This window comes from Oryzias latipes, chromosome 14 (genome assembly GCF_053564925.1).
Source record: "Oryzias latipes strain Hd-rR chromosome 14, Olatipes_Hd-rR_3.1".
In the NCBI taxonomy this organism is placed as follows: domain Eukaryota; kingdom Metazoa; phylum Chordata; class Actinopteri; order Beloniformes; family Adrianichthyidae; genus Oryzias; species Oryzias latipes.
In genome coordinates this window covers 25,115,570-25,139,492 of record NC_136250.1, presented here as the reverse complement: position 1 = coordinate 25,139,492, position 23,923 = coordinate 25,115,570, and the positions used below count along the sequence as shown (strand labels likewise).

The following is a 23,923-nucleotide window of genomic DNA, read 5'->3' as shown; positions in this document are numbered from 1 at the left end:
AGTAATTCATTTAAGTTGGCAAAATTGGACAAGTTATATATATATGCGTCACAAGGAAAATTTAAAATAACATCAGAAACTCGTCCGTTTACTTTGTCCGTTCTTTTTCTCCATGGAGAAACTCTTTTTGTTGATGCAGCCCTATTACTTTTTTGATGGATGTATAATCTTCATACGCCGTCATTGAAATCTCAGACTGTCTCAAATGTATAGTGCTCTCTTTTTTTCTCCACGCGTTTCCATGGTGACTCCGGAAATCAGCGATCTATTCAGAATGTCTTTATGTACTTGCTGTGCACGTGTATTAACCCAGGGTTACCAAGTTGATAACTCATATCCGGTCTTTTGGAACCCACATACCCAGAGTAAGCAAGTTCAGGCGGATTTCAGCCAGAGTTCAGGCTTAAAGTCAGGGTAGATTAAACATGCCTTCTGGAAACCCCCCCTGGTCTGATCAGCTGTTTGATGGCTGAACACATTTACAGACACAAACTGGACTCAGTGCTTCAAAGCTTTATTGATTCAGCCATTATGATCCATTTGTGTTAAAGTGGTTGTTTTTCTTAAAGCCACACAGATCTGCACAAACAAAAAAGCTAAACACAAACAAAACAAACGTCTTTTTTTTTAAAGTGCTGCATTTGGGAGTTCCCACAAAGTTTCTACAGACACACAATTAACTTCAACCTCTTTGCCAAACTAAACTGCAACACAACAGCTGTGGCTCCCCCTAGTGGACATTTGTGAAATCTTAAAATCTTTTAACAAGTCAGCTGTGTTCTTTACGTTCATTCCAAAAAGTCCTCCTCCCCAGAGGAGGTGAAGGGATGAAGATGATCATCTGATTCAAACTTAAACTTAGACCTAAAAGAAGAACGAAACACAACATTAATTTAAACCACAAGTTCGTGGTCATTCTGTCTGCAGGGCTTCAGAGCTTCTGGACATTCATTCTAATTAAGAACTTTAATAGACCAGCAGCAGAAATTCTCCCAAATGAGTCTGAATATTCAGAATCTATGCAGACATAGAACTCTAGAACTCCAGTCCAATTTGGTTCCCTGATCTCAGGCACCTCTTCTCCTGATGGCCTTCAACCTGCAAGAGAAAAACATGTAAACACAAAGTTTGCATGTTCAGAGACAGAAAGGCGTCTCACCTTCAGTGGAAGACGGTTTGCCTCCAGCGTTTGTCAGCGGTGAACGGCCACAAGCAGTCGGCAATGGCGGTGGAGAACGGCCGCGGCTCCACGCTCAGGTTGAGCAGCTCCAGGCGGGAGCAGTTCAGCTGGCTGTTGATTGGACGAGGAGCAGCTGCCGCCGGCTGCTCTGTCAGCTGTGCAGAAAAAACCACACACATGAAGCTGCTGCCTTTAACGCATTAAGGAGGCAAAGGAGGAAATTATTTTCATGTTGGTCTGCTTGCAGAGTGAACTCAGATCTTCCTATAAAGAGAACGCTTCAGTTCCGAATCTCCTTCTCAGGCTGGTTTTGGTCAGAGGTGCTTCAGGACTCAATACTTCACAGTTCCAGCTCTGTTCAGATAAATGTTACTGACATCTCTGCACTTTTGGGCCAAAGGTCACAGAAAAAGCTGTGTCACATTTGATTAAGTATTAAGGCAGCACGCATGGGCCTGACTCAACACTCACAGGTATGAGGTGGTTAGACGGCAGGTTGAAAGCCTGCGCCATGGCAACGGCCATCTCATACTTGGTCATCTGCTCTTTCCCAGAGAAATGGAAGATTCCTCTAATGGATGGATCCTGCAGACAGACAGGCAGACGGTGAGATCGTCATGGACGGGCCAGGCAAAAGGTAAGAATGGAAAAAAAGGGTGAAATTGAGACAGGCAGAAGGTGAGACGAAAAGAGAGTGAGACAGACATGCAGAGTGTAAAACAAACAGGTGATTATACATTCAAAGAGTGAGACATGTACAGAGTGAGACAGATAGGGAGTGAGACAGGATGATAGTGAGGCATGCAGCGTATAGAACAGGTGGAATGTGAGACAGTCATGGATTTAGGGGGTCATGGAATGAGACAGGGAGTGAGATAGACGGAGGGTGAGACATAGAAAGAGTGACACATGTGGAGGATGAGACAGGGAAAGCTGCCTCACCTGTCTGCCTCTCTCGGCCAGCTTCCTGCAGACAGCGGCGACGTCACGAGCGTCGGTGGGGAACCTCTGCAGGCAGTGGTCCAGCGCGCTGCAGCCGTCCTCGTCCGCCTCCTCCACCTTCAGCCACAGCGCCGTCACTGCGCTCTCCACCACCGACTCCACCTCGCCGAACAAAACGGGAACACGCAGGATCACGGCGCCTTTCGCGACACAACAGGGAATCAGTTCCAGTTTCTCTCAATAAGAACAGCGGGTCAGAACCAGCGGACTGGGTCAGAACCAGCAGACTGGGTCAGAGGGTTTAGGAAGGACAGCTGACAATAGCAGGCAGACGGTAAAACGGCCCCCCAGTACCTGGGCAGTGCCTCAGCGACTCCCTCTCCCCCTCCAGCTTGCTGCGCCCGTACACGTTCACCGGATTTGGACAGTCGTCTTCGCCGTACGGAGGACTCCGGCCGTCAAACACGTAATCGGTGCTGATGTAGATGAACAGCGCTCCACAAACAGCTGCAGTCCCATGAATGCCGTTGTCATGGAAACAAGAAAACAAATATCAGCATTTATTCTGTTGCATAATGGAAACTAAAAGTTTTGTGAAAAGAATCCGATTTGGAAGACATTTAACTTCAAAAGGCAGAAAAAAATGAGAGTGTCCAATCAAAGGTCTGAACAAACAAAAAAAAAACCACAGACTGACCTGCCTCTTTAGCAACCGTGCCTGTGGCGTGCACGTTCAGGTGAACTGCAGCTTCAGTGTGTCGCTCCATGACGTCCGGACGGCGCTCTGCAGCACAGTGCACGATCACGTCAGGCTGACACACACAAGCAAACACACACACACACACATGAAAACACATCCGTTTGAGCCCATAACGTTCAACTAAATCTCTAACAAATCCCTCTGGTTTTCCATGCTACATGTTATGTAGATCTCAAAGAACTCTGTACTATGAAAGTACATATTCTGTTGTGCATTGTACTCCCACAGTACAAGCTTTGTGGTACTGATGCTTTAGTGGGTAAGAAGATCATTTAAACATTTAAAACAAAGAACCACAAAAAGAATCTTAAAATCAATCCTGATGATTAAAACTTTAGTTTTGTCCTGTAGGACGTTTTCTGCCAGCCAGAACTATATGTCTAAAATAAAATGTAAAAGAATGTTTACAGGTTCAAGGTCATCAGCAGCCTCAGCGATGTGAAACTAAGTGTCATCAGCAAAGCTGTGAAAGACTACAACTTGTCTTCTGATGACATCCCCCACATGTACAGATGAAAAAGTTTAGGACCTACAATCGACCCTTGGGGAACCCCACAGGTAGCTCACAAAACATCGGCTGCATTGATCTACAAACATTTTTACAGCTTGGGTTTAGCTGCACTTTGTGTTCGACCTGTTTTCCGAAAGATTTCTAAAATAAAATAGTTTTTGTTAAAAATATTCTATCATTTGTCACTTTTGTTAAAAAAAGTAACAGAAGGCAGAAAAAAAAAATCGATTAAAGTTAAAATAGAAAATCAAATTTAGTACGAATGAAATGTGAGATTTTATTGTTTTGGCCAAATTGTCCAGCTCTACTTTATACAACTATATTAAACGCACAAACTTTCACACTGCATTTTCCTACAGGCTCCTACAGTACACACTCTATAGTACTCTATACACCAATGGTAGATACTTTCTCGGACCAAATCCGCTCCCAGTATATGCTCAGTAGTATTCTCTTCTCCTACAGTAAACACTGGGTTTTTCTGGAGTTTACTGCAGTACTTTGCCTCCTGCTCAGTACTCCTGTGTAGTATTATGAGAGGTACCTTGTGCTCGTGCAGCAGACTTCTGACAGCGTCCTCGTCAGTCATGTCACAGCGCAGGAAGCGCGGCTGCGCCCTCCGGTATCCTGTTCCGATGACACTCCAGCCGTTGCTCTGAAACTCTTTGCAGACAGCTCGACCCAGAAGACCCGTTGCCCCGGTAACAAGAACCTTCAGACCCTGGACCAGGTCTTCCTCCTAGATAACCAGCAAGCAGAGACAAAGGAGTAACGTATAAAAAGATACAAGATTTCCACAAACATCTGATCTGCTGCTAGAGCAAGGAGACGGGGAAAGCCATGATGTCCACTGGTCCTGCACAGGCTCTATCCACAGAGTCAGAGCTGTGAGGATGTGACGTCACAACAACGAAACGTAAACAAACAGGTGGAGATGGAGGTGGGCCCTCTTCCCCGCAGATTTAAGAACAGACGGACAGAGAGTCTGATGGCCCACTACTGGACGGGTCAGTTTTCAGTTCTGTTTAAAATAACAGTTCGAACCAGACAGGGTCTAAGTTTGTTTTAAAGATTCACACGGAGGTGAACGGAGACAGACCTGAACGACCTGCACGCGCCCCGGGCTAAATACGATCCTCATTCCTGCGCCTGCGTAGCTCATTTTGGGGTTCTCAATGATCAGATGTGATCCTGCGTCGTCCGCGATTGTCTGGACTGTGATCTGCGTACTTTTTTAACCTACTGCTTCCGTTTCCGGTCAGATCAGCTGATCATCGTCAGGTAACTCTCGCTAAGATGCTAAAGGTTAGCACACAGCTAGCAACCTAAATGAAATGGTCCAGAACCAGTACAGAATAAATACAAACACATTCCAGGTCCTGTTCTGACACTTATTGTCCGCCCAAGCATGCGCAAAACTGAGCTGAACGCTGATTTCTTTAGTGGCAAAGGAAGTGAAGTGATCCCCAATCCTATTCCGAGGTTACACATTTCAGCATTACACCTCAAACAAAATCGGAATTTTACCTCCGGATTTGCTATTCCAAAGTCAGGCATTTTATCTGCAGAAGACTAGACACCAAAATATACTAAGTACACTCTAAAGTCTAATAAACATTACGCGAATTTCAGTAAATTCATAGTTGAATCAGACAGCTTCTTCTTCGTCTGCACTTGCAATTATTCAAGTCAATGAAAGTAGCAGTACCGCCACCAGCTGGACAACCATTCGAACTGCAGTCAGGCGGAGGAGAACTGTTGTCAATTTTCAAAATAAAATAATGTATACCAAGTGTGGTATACATTGGATGTACATATACATCCAAACATTTTCTTCAAACAATAAACAGTTTAGCAATATTTTTTAAGAAAATAAGCAACCCAACAAAATTCAATGAAGTGAAATAACAAAAAATAAACTTTAAGATGGTAATTAAGTAATAAATTCAAAAACGTATTGTCTAATAGTCTTTTTTATAACTTCTGATCATATATTCTTAATTTTTCTGTACAAGCCAAATATAGTTTAAAAAAAGTTTAAATGGTATACTTAAATTAATTAAAACTAATAAATATTAAAAAGACAACAGAAACTGGTTTTAGAAATGTGAGATAATGATTGTTTTGATTGTATTGTTTGAGTCGTTGGGAATTCTGTCCTGCTGCGTTCCTGGATAAAATGTGAAAATTGGAGAATTTCCTGTTTCCGTACAATATGGCAGTTGAATTTGAAGTTTTGCTGACCTATGACTTTGAATTTTTCTCAAAAATGCAATTTATTTGGTACCAGCTACAAATCTAAACTCCTCCTAGGGATTTGCTTGCAACATTGCTCGCAGTTTTAATTTGACTTAGTATTAATAATTTTAACATCAGTAATGATTTACTTTGTCAGCCTTTTAACATAAAAAAACAAAAAACAAAGAAACAGTCTTCTTACTGCTTAAATAATAATTCTTCAATAAAAATATTTTCCACAAGGAAAAAAAAGTAATATATATTTTTTAAATGTCTTAATAAATTGTTGCTTCTGCAGGTAATTATCAAAGAAAAATGTCAAGGTTATATCTGAAAACACAAGACTGTCACGGTGCCTCCGGCTGCTACCTCCCCCTCCCCATCACCTCATCACCTGGCAGACCTTCTTAAGGAGATCCATCCCAGCATACTTCGCCAGTCCGTTATACTCACTCCGGTGCCTATGCCTGGTCTCAAGCTAAGTACTCTCGCTCTAGTAAATTTAAGCTTTGTACTTACTGCTCCTGTCTCACATCTTCAGGTCATCTCCTCTCTGGTCACGCTGGTTCCTTGCTCTGTTCCTGTTACGCCGTCCTCGGCGTTTCCCCTCGCCCCAAGCTGGTCCCGCCGTCCTCGGCGCTCCACCTCGTCTCAGGCTGTTTACACCGTCCTCGGTGCTCCATCTCGCCGCCAGCAGTTCCATCATCCACGACGTCCGCTCCGTCTCAAGTTGGTTTCGCCGTCCTCGGCTCAGACTACGTTGGATTGCTCACGGACCCTGACTCTGGCCCTTCGATCCTGGACCGGCTCTAACATTAAACATCTTGATTCTACCTCGCCTCCTGAGTTTCTTCCGGGTTCCAGCATCTGGGTCTACCTAGTAGTCCGATCATGACACAAGACTATTGAATTGAATTTCTTTGATGTCAGAATAGCCTCCCAGAGCTGCTGTTTGAATGTAAACAACCTTCCACCCTCTCATATATATATATATTTCTCTCTCTCTCTCTCTCTCTAGAGAGGTCAGGGGAGGATGGGGGTCAACACCATCAATTTATCTCCTTTTCTGTCCATAGCAGCCAACGATGCAGAGGTTTTCCTTCCAGCATGGGATGGTGCATTGTCATGCATGAAGAGGATTTTGTTATGGAAAAACGGTTCTTATATTTGTACCATGGAAGAACGTGGTCAATCAGAAACTCCACCTACTTCTCAGAGGTCATTTTCACACCTTCAGGGACCCCCAATGGGGCCGACCAGCTCTCTTTCCATGATTCCAGCCCAAACCATGACTCCTCCACCTCTTTGCTGACGACTCAGCCTTGTTGGGACATGGTGGCCATCTACCATCCCCCACTACTCCATCCATCTGGACCATCCAGGGTTACACGGCATTCATCAGTGAACAAGACTGTTTGCAAAGGAGTCTTCATTATGTCTGGGCCCACTGCAGCCGTTTCTACTTGTGACTGTTCTTTAGTAGGGCCAAGTAGAAGGTTTATCTAGAACTGCAAGCCTCTGGAGGATCCTACACCTTGATATTCATGGAACTCCAGAGACCTCAGCAGCTTTAAATATGTGCTTGCAGCTTTGTAGTATGTGACACAATCTGGAACTATTCCATTTTTGAGAATCTAAAATCTGAAAGAAAAGACTTTCATCTAGAAGCGACTCAAAATCCAGAGAACTGAGAGAATCTTAAAACCAGAACAGATCCTTAGTGACTGAAGAAACCTGATCAACTCCTCAAAGCTGAGAAAACTGGGCTATTTGAAATCCAGCTTTTATTGTGATGAAAATCTTTTTTTCCCCTTTGTGAAATTTTAATTTATATTTTGAGTTGTGGTTGCAGTGTTGTGTGTTTTTTCACTTTGAATTTGTTAAAAGGAGAAAGATTTTAAAAATGATTGGATCGCATCACTTCCTGTGTTGTCCAGGACAAAACCAGCAAACAGGAAGTGACATAACTTGAAGGTGCTGCACCTTCGTGAGGTACAGGATGGACCTGTGTGGTGCTTTAAATAGTGCAGTGGGAGTGACTGGTTCAATTCCCGACTTGTTAACAAACCGTCTCTATAAAAGCTGACTTGGCGTGAGATCCTCCATGGACCAGAACCTCCCTGCTCAGATGCAGATAGAGTAGTGTGGTGCCAGTGTCTCTGTGCTTCAAGCAAGAAAGTGCTGGTTCAATTCCCAGTTAGATATAAGGGTCCTGAGGAAGTGATGTCATCGTGTGTGTCTTTAGACCTGATTGTTGATTTTTGAAACGTGTGGCCGCCTTAAGATCAAAGGAACAAAGAACCGCAGCTCTGGTGTAGACGGATTAGCGCAGTGGGATTGTCTCTCTCCTTGAAGCTGGAGAGTGCAGGTTCAAGTCCTGCTAGTTGTTCATGATTCATGCTTGTGGTGAAGAAGAGACAGAGATGTTGGATGGCTTCATCTTTAGATGGTTGATGATCCAAAAGAGATCAATGGCTTTGTTGTGTTATAAGATGAAGGTTGAATACTAGAGATCATGCCACAGACAGTGGAGACACCTAGGAGGAGGGATACTGGTACCTGGAAAACTAGAACTGATAGGAGGAAACCATAGAAACCAAACCATGCTAGACTGTGTACTATTTATTTGGGGGGGATAGATTTTCTTTTACATCCCGCTAAGAAGCAGCTTTGAGCAACTACTCTTATACTTTCTCAAATCTATAGATGGTAGTTGGTAGAGGTCAAAAACAAAAATGTTGTTAATCTCTATAAATAAAAGTTTTGACTTACCTAGCACCTCAACACTGCCAGATCACCATTGTTGTTGTTAGCTCCTCTGTCAATCTGCACCATCCCTCCCCACCTGTACCTTCTGTGTTCTGACCCTCCACACATCCAAGCTGCATTCTTATTCTATCTAAATGCACATCTTCTTATGGGATCCTCTTCTCCTGGTCCTCCTTCCTCGGGGTGGGGGGCCAAAGATGAAGCCCCCTTTCCTGGCGTCCTGACTCCTCCTAGCCACAGCTTGAATTGTGAGGTGACTGAACACCTCCATGTCCCTGACTGGGACTTGAACCTGCGCTCTCCTGCTTCAAGGACAGAAATACTCCCACTGTGCTAATCTGTCTACACCAGAGCTGCAGTTCTTCGTTCCTTTGAGCTGAAGATGGTCCAGGAGCAGCAAAAACCAACAACAAAAACAGAGATGGGGATTGAACCAGCGCATCTCTGCTTTGGAGATCAAGTCACTTCCATCGCACTGTTGTGTACATCAGCCAGTCGATCACCATTTTTCCACCAAATGTGGTTTTCTGGGATTTGAACCAGCACCTTCTTGCTCTACCATCTCCATAGCAGCAGCTTTGGTTCCTTTCATCTCCATCAGTGGAACCTTGAAGTTGAAGTTTGATTGACAGGTGTACTTCACGCCTGTGACGATTGACGAAAAGAGCGTCGGTTCAAATCTTGAAAGTGGATCACAGGTGGATGGAGGCTTTGGTGACCTGTCCAGGGCGAGAAGCTGGTCTCATCGGTCACATTAGCACTGCTCTTCTGAGTCCTTCAGCCTGGAAGGACTCTCCTCATCCTCCTCCCTCAATATAAATAGCAGCCCCTCAGCTGGAGGACACACAAACCAAACACACACACACTCACAGTGTGGTCATTGCATGTTGGTGGGGCTGCAAAGATTTGTCCTGCTTCATAGAAATGTTGGGGTCAGCTGGCGATGACTTAAACATTTTCTCCTGACAAGAAGATCAAAAGTTGTATTTTTACCAGATATGAGTTAGCATAATTACGCTCGACTTGGTAACCCTGGGTTAATGCACGTGCACGTCAAGTACATGAAGACATTCTCAATGGATCGCCGATTTACGGAGTCACCATGGAAACGCGTGGAGAAAAAAAGAGAGCTCAATGCTTCAGTGAGATGGAGTCAGAGATTTTAATGACGACGTATGAAGATTATACGCCGATCAAAAAAGTAACACGGCTGCATCATCAAAAGAGAGTTTCTGCTTGGAGAAAAAGAACAGACAAATTAAACGCACGAGTTTCTATCTCATTTCATTTTCCTTGTGACGCATATATATATATATATATATAATTCATCCAATTTTGCCACCCTAAATAAATTACTTCTATTGGTAACAAGTGATTGAGTTAAATTTATTCAACCTAATTTCTTACGTCTATAAAACTTAATTAGTGTTTATACAACTCAAATGTACATATTTATCGGACTAAATGTCATATTTATGGAAGCAATTGTGTAGCATAAATAAAAAGAATAGTCAAAACCAGAAATGCTTTTTCATTTTCAAACTGTAACTGCATCAAATGACTCAAAAATGCTTTTTCCTTTTCTACTTTAACACGGCTTTTTCTGTCACTTAATTAAAATGATAAAGAAAATGGTATTTGACATTTCATTTTAAGAAAGGTCCCTGGTAAATGTGTAGCATAATTCATTTAGAAATGTCTAATTTGACAATTAAAATGGATTAATAGAAGTGCTTTTTAATTTTCAAAATGTAGCTGCATTAAATGACTCAAAATTAAAATGAAAAAGCAATATTTCAAAATACTGTTTCATTTTATACTTAAAACCGCTTATTGTGTGTCATAATTAAAATGAAAATGCGAAGAGGGGATTGCATTTGCATTATTTTACATCCACCCTGCAAAATCTGTAGCAAAATTCATTAACAGTGAGCATTAGCAGAGGGGAGGCGGGGCGATGACATCACTGCTTTCTCCGTGTGTCTGACACACCAGGAGCAGACTGTGTTAGCGGCAGAGAAGACGGCTTTTAGTTGGTTGTGAACTTCTGATGAGTTTCCACGGCTTCTCAGGACTACATAGCAGCATGTCCGCCTTTTGGTGTCTTCATTCGGACGCACCGTGGACAAGCTTTTTTCTTCGGACCGCCAGCTGCCTTCAGCGCGAAGCTCCCGATGATCGCTGAAGGCGGAACTGCTGCTGCAATCTGAGAAACCATAATATGAATTTGTGTTTCCAGTGGTGTCCAGAACAAAAATAAAGGCTGATGTAATTCCCACATATTTACAAATTTATTTGCAGTTTGGTGCTGAACTTGCTGTTCGATGACAGCTGGAGCCCCATCAACAGATAGCAGATTTCTCCATGCTAAACGTTTGCTGGTTGGACCAACACACACTCAGCGCGAAGCTGCCGGAGACTATCTTCATATGTGCTTTTATTAAAGTTATGATTGTATTTAAGGGCCTGCTCTGCTCGATCATATGTTTTTAAATCCCTGCGGTCAGATGACGTTGAAGTTGACTTGCGATTCACATCTTCTGATTCGCGAGGGCACTGAAGCATTCCGCTGCATTTTTCGCATTAAGATCACCTAAAACCGGGTCCTGTTCACAAACCGCTGGACCTGGACTGCTCAAACCTGGATTCCTGGATCTTAATGCGAAAAATGCAGTGGAATGTTCCTTTAGTGCCCTCGCGAATCAGAAGCTGAGAATCGCAAGCCAACTTCAGCGGCCGGACACACGGAGTGGAAATGCTTTTTCTAAATGAATGTTGAGACAAGGTGCGCGGGGTGGATGTAAAATAATGCAAATGCAATCCCCTCTTTGCAATTTCGTTTTAGTTATGACACACAATAAGCGATTTTAAGTATAAAATGAAAAAGCATTTTGAAATATTGCTTTTTCATTTTAATTTTGAGTCATTTGAGTTACATTTTGAAAATTAAAAAGCACTTCTATTAATCCATTTTAGATGTCAAATTAGACATTTCTAAATGAATTATGCTAGACATTTAGCAGAGAACATTTTGAAAATGAAATGTCAAATACTATTTTCATTATCATTTTAATTAAGTGACAGAATAAGCAGTGTTGAGGAAGGAAATGAAAAAGCATTTTGGTGGATTGTTTTTTCATTTTAATTTTGAGTCAAAAAATGCAGCTTCATTTTGAAAATGAAAAAGCATTTCTGGTTTTGACTTTTCTTTTTATTTATGCTACACAATCGCTTCCATACATATTACTCCAATTCAATTAAATCTTTTTCCATAATAAATTATTATAATTCTTAAACTCTCATATGTCTAAGTTTGAGCCGGAAGATATACTCATTTGTATAACAACAGAAAGAAAGAAACAGTTTAGATTCCATGAATGCATTTATTTACCAATTCTCCAAATTGCCAAAACAAAAAACAACACTAGACAGTGGGGGTGCTATATAAACCCATCATCCTCCCCCTCCCTCTCACTCATGGTGCAGAGGCTTAAGCATAGTAGGACAAAATAACTCAGCAGAACACAGTAAACAACTGAACACATTTGTACGACGGAGTATTAGGGCCACCAAAAAAAAAAAAAAAAAAAAAAAAAATTCAAAAAAAAAAAGAAGTTAAATTATGAGATTTTAAATCGTAAATTTAGGAGATTAAAAACTCGTAAATTTACGACTTTTTATCTCATAAATTTACGAGAAAAAAGTCGTAGATTAAGGAAAAAACACCGAAGTTGTCCGTTTATCGGAACGTAGCTTGAAGGTTAAGTATGTGGAGCCTTTTGTGAAGCTTCATTTCCGGATTATTATAGGTTTAAAACAAAGAGATTCTGAACCTTTTGGCTACTCAAAATCAGATTATTGTCAATGTAGCCATCTTTCCGGGGTTCAGTGTCAGTAAAGCGGAGTTTCATATGTAAAATAAGGAGCTCAGAGACACGTTTGGGTGCAGATGATCGCTGCAGCCTTTATTCTCCTTTTCATTCACATATCCTGAAGTTCATCTGTCTGATTACGTCATGAAGCTGTCATCCGAACACCAATGCGGAAGTAAACAGTGTTACATACGCCTCCTCCTGCAGATGAAATGTCCTGTTTCAGCATAAAACAATAAAGAGGAATGAAAATTGTCTTCTATATTAGCTTTAGAACATTGAAAATGCCAAAAAAAAGTGCTCCTCCTTTTGTGTGACGGAAGCGTCACACAGACGTAGAGATCTTGTCTTTGGTGGAGGAAGAAAGGATTCAAGCGGACAGCTGCGGGGACACCCGATGGCTTCATCGGGCTGCAGTGATCCTGCAAACCAACCATCAATAAATAAAACTTTAATGAATCGTAAATCAAACAAATGACCTTCCAGACATTTGGAACGTTATCAATAATCATTCAGCTCACCTGTTCAACAAAGTTTAGTCGGTCTGCTCTGCTGCTGCACAGCGTTCACCTGCTGCTATGCATATTCACTTCCACTGTAATCTCCTAAAATTACGAGTTTTTTTCTCATAAATGTACGACTTTTTATCTCCTAAATTTATGACTTTTTATCTCCTAAATTTACGAGATAAAAACTCGTAAATTTCCTTTTTTTTTTTTTTGGTGGCCCTAATACTCCGTCGTACATTTGGTCAAAAACCCACACTTAAACCCAAATCCGTCCAGAGAGGCAAGGAAATGGTATCCCACAATTCTTTGCGCTGCCGATCTAACAGCAGCACCAAAGTTACACTTTCTAAATTGAATTAATTTGAATGAAAATGAAATAACTGTCTGATAACTACGTGTTATTTTTAAGCTGACTTGACTCAAAAATTGATTTATCTTAACTGAAGAAAATAATTAAGTTAGATCAAAGTAAAAAAGTTTATTTTTTCCAACATCCATACGTGGTCTTATCACCCTCTCACGGTGGAAAAAGTGTTATCTGAGCTTCTTCATCCACTAAATCATCTTCAAATGGACACGCCATGCTGCTTCACCTCTCTGAAAACAAACTAACCTTCAACTTAACCTGCTCCAGACCAGGTTATGTTCAGATAAAGGTGGAAAGATTTCATGTAATCCATGGACACCAGTGAAGATCACAAATCATTGAAGAAAAAAGGTTCAGCGCACTGTCTAGTGGGTCTAGATGACCCAACTCCCAATGGTAAAGTGCCTAGGATAGCACAAGGGCTATACCTGCCCAGGTGTGGCCGGCCAAGCAAGAGTGCTGCGAAGACTCATCCAAGAGGTCAAAAAAGATCCCAAAACAACATCCAAAGAACTGCGGGCCATTCTGAACTCAATTAAGGGCAATGTTCATGACTCCACCAAAGATGAGCTGCACAATGGAATTCCACAATGAAAACTACTGCTGAGCAAGAAGAACACTAAAACTCATCTCAATTTTGCCAAGACATCTTGATGATCCCAAAGAATTTTGGATAATATATATTCTGTTATGATGAGACAAAAGCTGAACTTTTTGGAAGGTCTGTATTCCATTACATGTGGCGTAAAAGTAACACTGAATTTCAGAAAAAGAACATCATACCAACAGTAAAATATGGAGGTGGTAGTGTGATGGTCTGGTGCCGTTTTGCTGCTTCAGGGCCTGGAAGACTTGCTGTGATAAATGGAACCACCAATTCAGAAGTCCTCCAAACAATCCTGAAGGAGAAAGTCGGCCATCTTTTCATGACTCAAGCCTGAAACCCACTTGGGATCTGCAGCAAGACACTAACCCAAAACGTACCAGCAAATCCACTTTGGAATGGCTAAAGAACAACAAAATGAAGATTTTGATTTGATTTATTTCAAGCATTGTAGTCAAAGCAATCAAGAATTTACACAGATTTGTCAAACTCATTCCAGAAATGATAAAATGCATAGATTAAAAACAAAAAATAAAGCAAAAAAAGACACTTAAATCACATTTGCTAAAGTGAAGTCAAGTCAAGTAGAGCTTTATTTATTGCTTAAAAAGGAGCGGAAAGAAGCAAGCTTATGTAATCCCACCACCAAAGTCTTGAGCCGAATTCCATTGAAAAGTCATGACGTGACCTTAAACAGGCAGTTCATGCTCAAAAACCCAACAACAATGCATGCATTACAACAATAATGCAAAGATGAGCGGTCCAAAAGTCCTCCACAGCGCGGTGAAACTCATAGCAAGTTATTGCAAACGCCTGATTGCAGTTGTTGCTGCTGAATGGGGGCCCAACTAAATATTAGCTTTAGGGGGCAAATCATTTTTCACACAGGGCAATAGAGGTTTTATTGCTTTTATCCCTTTAATAATAAAAAATCATTTCAAAACTGCTTATTTGACTGTTTTTTAATGGAAACATTTAAGTGTGGAAAACATGGAAACATAGCGCTTTTGGGTTTCTTTTCATTAGGAATGAACATTATAATACACTTAAAAGCTCATAACTGAATTTGCATGTTTTAGGCCCTTTAAGTTACACCCTCATCTGAACTTTTGACTCCTTCATGCCGCTGAGCTTCAGTATTGTGTTTCCTTTTATTTCAGCTTCAGCAGAATAAGGGATTTTTTCCAGAAGCCTCTCCTCAAAGTCGGATCCCTGCTGGATACCCAGCTCTTCTGCGAGGACTGCAGAATCCACGATGAAAGTGTTGACCTGCCCGTTTATCCCAGCGTCCACCTCCGTTTGCTGGACCCCTGAACTTTTAACGCCGATGATTTCTATCTGGACGTCCTTGTAGGAGGTGCTTTGCAACTAGAAGAGAAGGAGTCAGAGTTTTCATTTATGGACAGTTTTGTCCTGGAACACAGAAAGTTTGGAGCTTCAGAAATGTTGATGCAAACAGTAAAAATAAAAAAAAATTCTAATAAAAACAAACTTTAGTCAAGAAGTGTGAAGAAAATTGTTTTATTATCATCATTGATTAAATGTAGTTGTGTAAATGTATCTTTAAATGTTAACTCAGATTGACCTTTTCTGAAAACAGTTGTGTGTTTGTTCATCTGCTTCTCATCCCAGCTAGGAAGAGGGGGTTTTATGGCACACTGTCCTCAGCTGATAAGGGATACTGTTTGAAGTTAGAATCCACCTTAAGGGGTCATTATAAGACACCCCCTAATGAACTTTTTCTCTTTGTCTTGAAATTGTTACCTTTTTCTTGAGTTCTTCATAAAAGCAGCACAAGGAGAGGCAGACCCTTTGAGAAGAGAAAGGTGGTGGACCTTTTCCATCACATTTGCTCCTCTCCCTTGTGCATAAGAAACTTGATTCTTGTTGTGGTTTGTTGTTTATAGTTGTGTTTTTCTTTAACCCTTGTGCTATCCTAGGCACTTTAACAGTGGGAGTTGGGTCATCTAGACCCACTAGACAGCGCTCTGAACCTTTTTTCTTCAATGATTTGTGATCTTCACTGGTGTCCATGGATTACATGTAATCTTTCCACCTTTATCCACCTTTGTCATGGTAGGGAGAACACGTCAATGGAAGGGTGGGGTCATCTAAGATAGCACAAGGGTTAATGTCTAGATGCATTTATCTGACAAGAAGAAATACAAATTTAGACAGACCGTGACTTTGAAATGACAAAGAAAGACAGCATGATGCACGCAGAACGCTACCTTGAAGATTCTGGTGAAGTCTGTGGAGTTCAGTGAGATGGTTTCATGATAGTGATTGGTCGTCACATTGGTCACTCTGACTAAATCTCCCACTGAAACATCTCTGAGCTGCTGGATGTCTTGGCCCCACAAAGTGATGATGATGGAGCCGGTCGTGTCTTCAAGTTTAAACTTCTTTGTCTTTTTTTTGGTGCGTATTCCCTCCACCTCAACAGGCTGGATTTTCCGAATCAGAAAAATGAAAACAAGATCAAGGTATTGAAAACCAAACTGACAGTCGTGGCCGAAAGACTGGGTCCCTCAAACCACAGAGGAACTGATGGAAAAGTACCTCTTTCACGGTTCCCTCTGCACTGACTCTACTCCTCGGTTCCAAACGTTTGATCTCTTCGATGGAGACAACTGGACGCTGTCCATAGACCAGCATCTGAGCCTCCAGCTCCAGATCTTTGGGAATATCAAACTTTCCTGCCTTTGATGTATTGCTTCGTTTGGTGAATTTCATCACTTTTTCATGCGTGTTCTCATTTTTGATCACTTCTCTTTCCACAATCACGTTTCTGAAGTTGTAGTAGCCTTCCTTGTTGAAAACAGAAAAGTTCTCTTTCCCGTACACCATCACCTTGATGTAGCTGCTGTAATCAGCAATTCCCAGGTTGAAGAAGAACTTCTTTTCATTGTCCTTGGTTTTATATGTACGCAGGGCAGATTTCTCCACAACTTTTCCAACAACGCTTTTCTGGCCAAGGTCGACGCCACTCTTCAACTCTGCAATAGTTATCCTCTGTGCAGAAATCCAGATTTTAGATGCATTAAGAGCAAAAGAAGAAGAAAAGAAGGAAAATGTGGATTTGAAGGATCTCTCTTACCCACGGGGATGATGATGTCACCTGGAAAGAAGGGAATACACATTTATTATTTTTATCTTTTTAATCTTTTACTTTTATACCCCCCCCCCCCCCCCCACACACACACACACAATAGTAGCCCCAGCGTGTAGCAGCAGATGCTGTGTTATATAGAGGCCGGCGTTTATTCCATCCCAGACAGAATGGTGATGGCTAACAAGTCCATTTTGCAGTGAAATTCAGTCACAAGATACAGAGAAAAAACAGAGGAACAAATGATCAAAACATTGTGTTGTGTTCTGATTAGCAGAGTAAACTTTCTTTTCTCTTTGAAGCTTCAACCTCCATATTCAAAATCCTCTTTGCTTTCAAGCGGATAATTTTCCTGGAAATAAGTGAACTTGTCTGATTTTGCTTAATATTTCATTTTAAAATAGTTCCCCTAATTTGTAGAGGCTTTCTTTTATTTTATCCTGTTTCTGCAGCCGTCTTCTCAATGGGCGTGCTGCCGGGTACTCAACAGCTCTACATGTCAATCAAGTGACGTACTTCAAGGTGATGATAAATATTGCTGGCAGCAATTTTTCTAAAAATACATATATTATGTCCCACGAAAATCCACACGTCCTTAGCGATCTACTGGTCGATCGCGAAGGACGTAATGAGCACCCCTGAGCCCCGCCCCTTTACATGCTTTTTCTCTTTACCTGTCCACCCCACACCCCACCCCTGTAGGTTCTCTTCCTCTGTTTTCTACACAGTGCGCATATTATTGTCATTAGAGCAGCAAGTTGACATGATAGTACAGCCCCTTGCACATATTTCTCTAACTTCATATGGAAATGGGCAGTTTTAGTCTAGAAGACCATCACAAACAAAAAAAATGGCAAGTTTTTTCCTGTCTTGTTTTGTCCTTGTTGAGTTTTAGAATATCATCCGTCTTCCAACCTTTAACATCACTAAAACATTTAATACGTTTGTCAACAGGATCTAAATCATCAAGAGACATAATCACAAAGAGCTGAGTATCATCAGCATATCTGTTGAAGTCTATGCCATGTCTCTTAATGACATTAGTGGTAGGAAATACAAATTAAAAAGTGTGGACCTAAAATGGATCCTTGTGCTATACTTCAAGAACATTCAATTTTCTGTACTGGTACCCACGTCACTTGATGTATTAAAGAAAAAAAATTACATTTTCGTTGAAAGAGTAGGAATAATGTGATCACTTTGATTCCTCTTAAAGCACCATCCTTTGGCTTCAATGGTTTCTAAGCATTAATGACTCTGAGTCCAGGCGGTTAAACATCCACAGATACCTTTCAAGACAATTTAGGAGAAAACAAAAGTTAATTCTAACAGTCTTATGTAACAGGTTGAACTATTTTTATTGTTTTTTTTTTACTTGTGTGTAAAATCTGGAGGGCCCCTGAAGTCAGCAGCTCATGATGCTGGATTGGACACAGGTGTGCTCTGGTTTTAAGAAACAGTGGGACGTGAGAGGGAGAGAGGCTCTGAAGGGAGGCCATGAAAACCAGCTCTGAAGAGAGGAGACAGCAGGGTGCTTTTTCCAACGTCTAGTTAAGAGAACGGCTGGCCTAGAAGAGCCAGACCGCACAGCAGTAGAAGCCAGCAGACTGAGACGAGCAAGAGGCGGGGCCGACAGCGGAGTCCCTTGGAGGAACGCTCACCGGGTGAAGCAGTGAAGTAGCGCCAAACTGATCCAAGAGGGACGCCCTGCGAGTCGGGACAGACGAGTGCTGGCCTGCAGCAGCTGAGCAAGGAGCCAGACAGCGGTCAGAGGGGGAAGCGACACTGGAACGCTGGGGTGTGTGGTTGTGACCCCCCCTCTTCGAGCCAAGTACCCCTCTGTTGTTTTATATATTTTTTGGGACAATCCAGGGAAGATTTTATGTAGTCGCCAGTGCTATATTTTAATTATTGCATGTTATTTAATATTTTACGGATTGCATTTTATTTGCAGTGCTTTTATTGAGCCTGGTGTTTTAGTTCTAAGTTCTCCCTGGGTTTTTCTTCTGTATTTTTTTTAGACAGAACCTCCTGGCTCCAACGAAGGGACAGAGCAAAAGACTCAGCCAACATCCCTCATTTTTATAAACCCTTTGTGCTCCCTTTTTGAACTTTGGTCCCGGAATCCCAGATTTCTGCGTGGCTACAAACTTGGCGTTGTCTGCAGGATTTGGATTTTGTGTGGAGTCAGAACCTGGGAATTTCATGCTTTAGTGCTCAAACTCCTTAAAAAAATGATGATGCCCTTGTTACCTGGTGCAAATTGGGTGCCAAAATTTAGTGGTTTTGATAGTGAACTTAAATATGAGGCCTGGAAGGAACAACTGCAGGGACTGATACCATATGTGGGGCAAACAGAGCAAAAGGGTGGGTGTGTTAGTGGGGGCCCTGACGAGTGTTACTCGGAGACAGATAAATGTTTTAACAGAGGAAGAGCGTAACACAACTGCCAAAATTTTTAATGTATTGGATGGTGTTTACCAGCAGCGTGTTCAAGGCCCAGTAGCCAGAACACAGTTTTATGGGTGTCGACAAAAACCAGATGAACCCTTGCAGGCTTTTATTTTAAGACTAAAGGGACTTTATTGCAGGCTGCGGCAACACCACCCCGATGGATCAGCACTTAAAAGAGCAATTCCTGCTTGGACTAGAGCCGGGGTCGGCATCTGCGGCTATTAGCAAAGTCTCCTGCACCTCTTCGGGTGCGACTCGGAGCCTGAGTATTACTTGGACTGTGGGTCCCTTAATGCAAAACCTTCAAAAAATTTCCTGTTTAACTGGCCACTTATTTCACCCAAAATTTCTCTTTTTAGCTCCGACTTCCAGTCAGTCCTCTCTGTATTGGCATGACGATCATTCCTGTCCAGAGGACAAGCAAGGTCGGCTGAAGATGCTGCTCCAGAAGTTGGCCATAGTTTTCTCCACTGAAGAGACAGACTTTGGGAGGACCTCCATGGTGAGGCACTGTATTCCCCACAGGAGATTCAGCCCCCACACATGAGTACTTTAGGCCTCTACCCCCCCTGCTCTACAAAGACATGCATGCCCTTCTAATGAACATGTTGCAATGTGGCGTCATCGTAGAAAGCAGAAGCCCATGGGCCGCACCCATTGTCAGGGTGAAAAAGAAAGACGAAAGTTGCAAGTTTTGTGTAGTCCTCTTCCCAGAATCGAAGAGACCCTGACCTCCATAACCCAAGCAGACTGGTTTCCACCCAGTTGGCGTCCTTCGACCTTGAGATCTAAAACTGGAGTGGACGAGAGAATGTCAACACTGATGCCCTCTCCCGTCACGCCATTCAGTGCCATCTCCAGCAACCCACAGCCACCACTACGGCACGCCTGATGACATCTGCCATTGTAAACGGTGAGGAACAGCAAATTGCACATCAACCCAGTGAGTATATAGCCGCACAAGAGGCAGATTCAAATTCAAACCCCAAAGAGGTATGTGGAACAGGCTGTGCACCCTTCCTATCATAGTGGGAACCCGATCAGTAAGGAAGCACAAAGACTCCTCAAACACTTCAAGAAGACACATCCAAATCCCAGAATTCTGCATGGCTACACTTACCTTGTCAGGTTGGGGGCTCTTCAGATGATCTTGGAAAGGAAAAAGAAAAGTCACTGAGTTTCTCCAATGCCAATGCAGGGCTTGCATGTATGATCCTATGGGGAATTCTTTATGTAAAATATGTGTGTGGTGGGAGTTCTTTAATCTGAACCCCAACGGTGCATATATCTTGGAGCTACACTGTGCTGAAAAGATGTAGGTGAACTTGTCTGGAGACCTCAGGAAGATCTAGCCACCTCGGTCTACAGTGAAGAGTGCAGTGGAGGTGGGGCTCAAGATTGGTCAGATATGGACACTTGAAGACTGACCTCTGTCTTTGTTTTTGCCAGCAGAATCCTCCACCACCTGGTTCTTCTCTGAGCCTGTCAAAGAAATGATGAGTAAGTCCTGAGCTCAGCAGCCTGTGACGCACATCTGTGTGAAGACATCAAACCCCTTTACAGAGAAAGTTTCTTCTCCAAGTGAGTAAAGAGTGTTTTCAGATGTTGAAGGTAAGTCTTAGCTAGATGCACCTGTACAGGGGGCTGAGAAAATGTAAAAAGAAAAAAGTACAACATGCCTACATCTCACCTACTTCACCTGAACTTTTCCTTAGGTGCAGTAATAGTGTTTAATATGACCTGTGGCCCCTAGGAAAATATGTGCATTTGCTCTACAGGTTCACTGAGAACATTTAATCTGCATGCCCCGTACAGGTTTGCCCCTTTTTTTTGCCTGCAGGCGGCCTGTATCCACCCAAAAGGGCAATTGGGACTAGAGTTCTAAACCGCAAAGATGCTTTTCAGTCAGATATTTGCAAAATATTTCCTGTACTAACTCCTCACTTGGTCTCCTTTTGTTTACAGTGAAAGGGAAGAGTAGAAACTCATTGAAAGGATTTAAATTCACCAACCAGCTGCAGATTTCTGCTGCAGGATCCTCTCTTCTGGTTCGGGGTCAGCCTCTTGTTTCCTCTTTTCCCCTGCAGAATTCATCAATTGTGAAACCAGTCACTTACAAAAATTCAGACAGACATGGAAACTGAAGGTCCAAAACTATGGTACAGTGAGTGTCTTTCAGTGAGTAGCTAAGGGTTTTTAATGCTCATTTATTTCTAAGATGTGCACACTTTGAAGTCCTTCTTCAGCTCATCTTTAATTGCTGCTGCTCTGTTTGTAGACCGGATAAGGAAGACTTTAATATTGGTCTACTTTGATGGACGTGATCAGCAGGAACTGCCCTGATCTGAGGCTCTCAAACCATTCTCTTGTAATGAAGGTCAAAGTTTGGGCTCTGCACTGAGATCATTACTGGCAGGGTCCAATCCCTTCATCTTAAAGATGAATCATGATTTTGTGTTGTATCATAAATATGGTGATGAATATTCATGACTAGCTCATGTCAATGTACTATTTTATTACATTTTTTTTTAGAGAATATAGGATTCTTTAACATAACCTATCACATTATGGGTTTTATTACCACAGTAGTTCATTCTGCTTTACTCAAGTCCTGAGAAGAGAAATAAAGGATAGTTTCTTAAATCTGCTCCTGCAGCAGCTGCGTCTCTTTGTCAGCAGCACAGAGAGAGCCGTTCTCATTAAAAAGAAAAACAGCCCCGATCTTTTCTCTGTTAAAATGCATCACTGACACCTGCTGTCAGTTTAAAATGTTTTTTAAGAGTTTTTTTTAAGGGTTAGTGAGTCCAGAAGTCCACATCTGTGAATATCTCACTAGCTTGACTGAACTCTTTCGTGCCTCCTGATGATCAAACTAGCGCTACAATTAAAGGCTGTGATGCGTTCATGGAGTGTTTGTCTGGAATAAAAAGCTTGAATTATAAAGCGCTGATAATGAAAAGAATAAATTACATCTCTGATCCCTGATCATTCTACAATATCTGAATGCGGTTCAGTCATCAGCCACAAGATCAGGCCTGATTTGCGATTACGAGATCAGATTGGGGCATCCTTAAAATAAAGACAACTGAATTGATTAATTGGTTGATTTCAAGCACTAATTGTAGACAATCCAATAAAAAAGACAGATTTATCAAATTCTTTACAGAAATGATGAAATACACAAGTAAAATAAAAACAAAGAAACACTTCAGTCACATATGGTTAATCAAATACAGTGATCGTTAACTAAAGTCAAGTACAGCTTGATTTATTGCTTGAAAGGAGTGAGAAGAAGTGAGTTTATAATCCCATCCCCACTGAATTCATTCATTTGATAGTTTTACAGTTTATATTTTTAGTTTTTTGTAATCCGGTTCTGATCAGATAGATTCTTTTCAACAAAATCCAGTTTCTAGTAATGACTGATTATCTTCAGAAAACATTCATTCATGATTTCGTATGAGAGGATAATCAAGAACATGTTAAAAGGTGTCATGGCCAGAATAGTTATTCTGACCAATAGATTGAATAACAGCTGTTCATTTCTCTGCAGAAGTCTATGGGATTTTGGCCTCTTGGAACCAGCGGGAACTTCATCTTTGGAACGCCAGGGGGGAGGGGTCCCGCAGTCTAGTTCTCATCTACAGTCAATTGTCCTGATTGACTTTGAGATTCCAAATTGAACTCCTGGATTCTCCCTGTCTGCCTCTGGCCCTCTTTTTGCCCACCGGATCTGCCTTTGCTTTTCCCTTTTGGGTACTGGCTTCTGGATCTCTGGACTTGGAACTTCGGACAAGGACTTTGAACCATCACTTGTTTTTCTACACTAGACACTAGTAGAGATAGTCCTTGTAAGACTATCTGTACCTTGCATCTCCTCCAAAAGCCCCATGGAGTGTTTTCCATTACCTGCAGCCCTCTCTGACTTCTTGATCTAAGTTCTTAAATAAATCTGTATTTAACGTCATTCTGAGTCCTGATTTTATAAGTGAGTCTCAATTTTGATTCTGTACACTTTTACCTGTTTTCTTCTTCCCCACAAAGGGCTTCAGCAGGTCCTGGACTGCACGGTCATTCCTGGGAATCTTTTTCATAATGTTATCCACCACATTGATGGACTCCTTCTCTCCATAAACCTGGAGTACCGTTTCAACCATCTGCGGCCTGGATCCTGTCTTCTTTCTTCTTGGAATCTTTCCCAGAAGCAGCAACATCTTCTCATATTGTTCCTCATCCAGTTCCTCCATGATGCTGAGCAAAGCCGACTTCAAAGTTACTTCTGAAACATTCACAAAAAAAACATATTTTTCTTCATAATGTGTTCATTTTTAAAGTGGCTCAATGAAGCAAAAACAACAAAGCCTGTAGCACACTCTAGAGGCCATCATGTGTTACTGCTTGACCACCGAAGGTTAAATCTTTAAGATTTCATGTGGCCTCAAATCTAAGAAATATGACAGAAGAAAATGTTTTTGTTGATTTGATTAGATAAAATTATTACTGTTTGCAACATTTGATTTTATTTCTTATGGTTTTTCATTAAAAATCTGCTTTATGGAGGATCCTGGGTGTCTCTGGAAGCACAAAGAAGAGGTTGGAAACATT

General features: G+C 41.8%; 2 protein-coding genes and 2 long non-coding RNA genes across 20 annotated transcripts in view; 2 read left to right on the top strand and 2 right to left on the bottom strand.

The window, feature by feature from the left end:
• Positions 1-498: 498 nt before the first annotated feature.
• mat2b (methionine adenosyltransferase 2 non-catalytic beta subunit methionine) lies at positions 499-5,129 on the bottom strand. 2 transcript variants are annotated; one of them, XM_004076667.5, is made up of 8 exons: positions 4,921-5,129; positions 3,938-4,132; positions 2,820-2,934; positions 2,477-2,629; positions 2,123-2,322; positions 1,652-1,765; positions 1,160-1,335; positions 499-1,098 (listed from the first exon to the last, which is right to left on the bottom strand). In XM_004076667.5, the coding sequence occupies exons 1-7, from the start codon at positions 4,948-4,950 to the stop codon at positions 1,162-1,164; spliced, it is 981 nt and encodes a 326-aa protein (XP_004076715.1). In that variant the 5' UTR covers positions 4,951-5,129; the 3' UTR covers positions 499-1,098; positions 1,160-1,161. The 2 variants fall into 2 exon arrangements, with proteins under 2 accessions (XP_004076715.1, XP_011482151.1); XM_011483849.4 differs by lacking the exon at positions 4,921-5,129 and adding an exon at positions 4,493-4,872.
• LOC110016414 (uncharacterized) lies at positions 4,263-6,464 on the top strand. The gene is made up of 3 exons (XR_002291717.3): positions 4,263-4,400; positions 5,930-6,088; positions 6,173-6,464. It is a non-coding gene; the product is annotated as an uncharacterized LOC110016414 (long non-coding RNA).
• Positions 6,465-14,172: 7,708 nt separating this feature from the next.
• LOC111948682 (uncharacterized) overlaps positions 14,173-23,923 on the bottom strand; it is a 58,794-nt gene continuing 49,043 nt past the window's right edge. For 6 of the 12 annotated variants that reach the window (XM_078930541.1, XM_078930531.1, XM_078930534.1 and 3 more), the window contains 6 exons: positions 20,747-20,800; positions 20,439-20,467; positions 16,853-16,873; positions 16,315-16,767; positions 15,984-16,199; positions 14,173-15,120 (listed from right to left, as the gene is read on the bottom strand). In XM_078930541.1, the coding sequence (XP_078786667.1) occupies positions 14,842-15,120; positions 15,984-16,199; positions 16,315-16,767; positions 16,853-16,873; positions 20,439-20,467; positions 20,747-20,800 (1,052 nt within the window). In that variant the 3' untranslated portion in view covers positions 14,173-14,841. The remainder of the gene's footprint in view (positions 15,121-15,983; positions 16,200-16,314; positions 16,768-16,852; positions 16,874-20,438; positions 20,468-20,746; positions 20,801-23,923) is intronic. The other 6 variants (XM_078930533.1, XM_078930537.1, XM_078930539.1 and 3 more) reach the window with 2 other exon arrangements.
• Positions 18,325-23,285, top strand: LOC110016413 (uncharacterized). 5 transcript variants are annotated; one of them, XR_013647360.1, is made up of 6 exons: positions 18,325-18,662; positions 19,456-19,598; positions 19,678-20,231; positions 20,771-20,899; positions 21,284-21,373; positions 22,872-23,285. It is a non-coding gene; the product is annotated as an uncharacterized LOC110016413 (long non-coding RNA). The 5 variants fall into 5 exon arrangements; XR_013647359.1 differs by having other exon boundaries at positions 18,886-19,598; XR_013647358.1 differs by having other exon boundaries at positions 18,325-18,695; positions 18,886-19,598.

Bases quoted from the DNA above. Each gene is read 5' to 3' on its own strand.
- mat2b (XM_011483849.4), bottom strand. From the start codon at position 4,555: ATGAGCTACGCAGGCGCAGGAATGAGGATCGTATTTAGCCCGGGGCGC. The intron at 4,133-4,492 runs GTCTGTCTCCGT...CTGGTTATCTAG, and splicing joins GGCGCGTGCAGGTCGTTCAG to GAGGAAGACCTGGTCCAGGG. The intron at 1,336-1,651 runs GTGAGTGTTGAG...TTTTCTGCACAG, and splicing joins CGTCTAACCACCTCATACCT to CTGACAGAGCAGCCGGCGGC.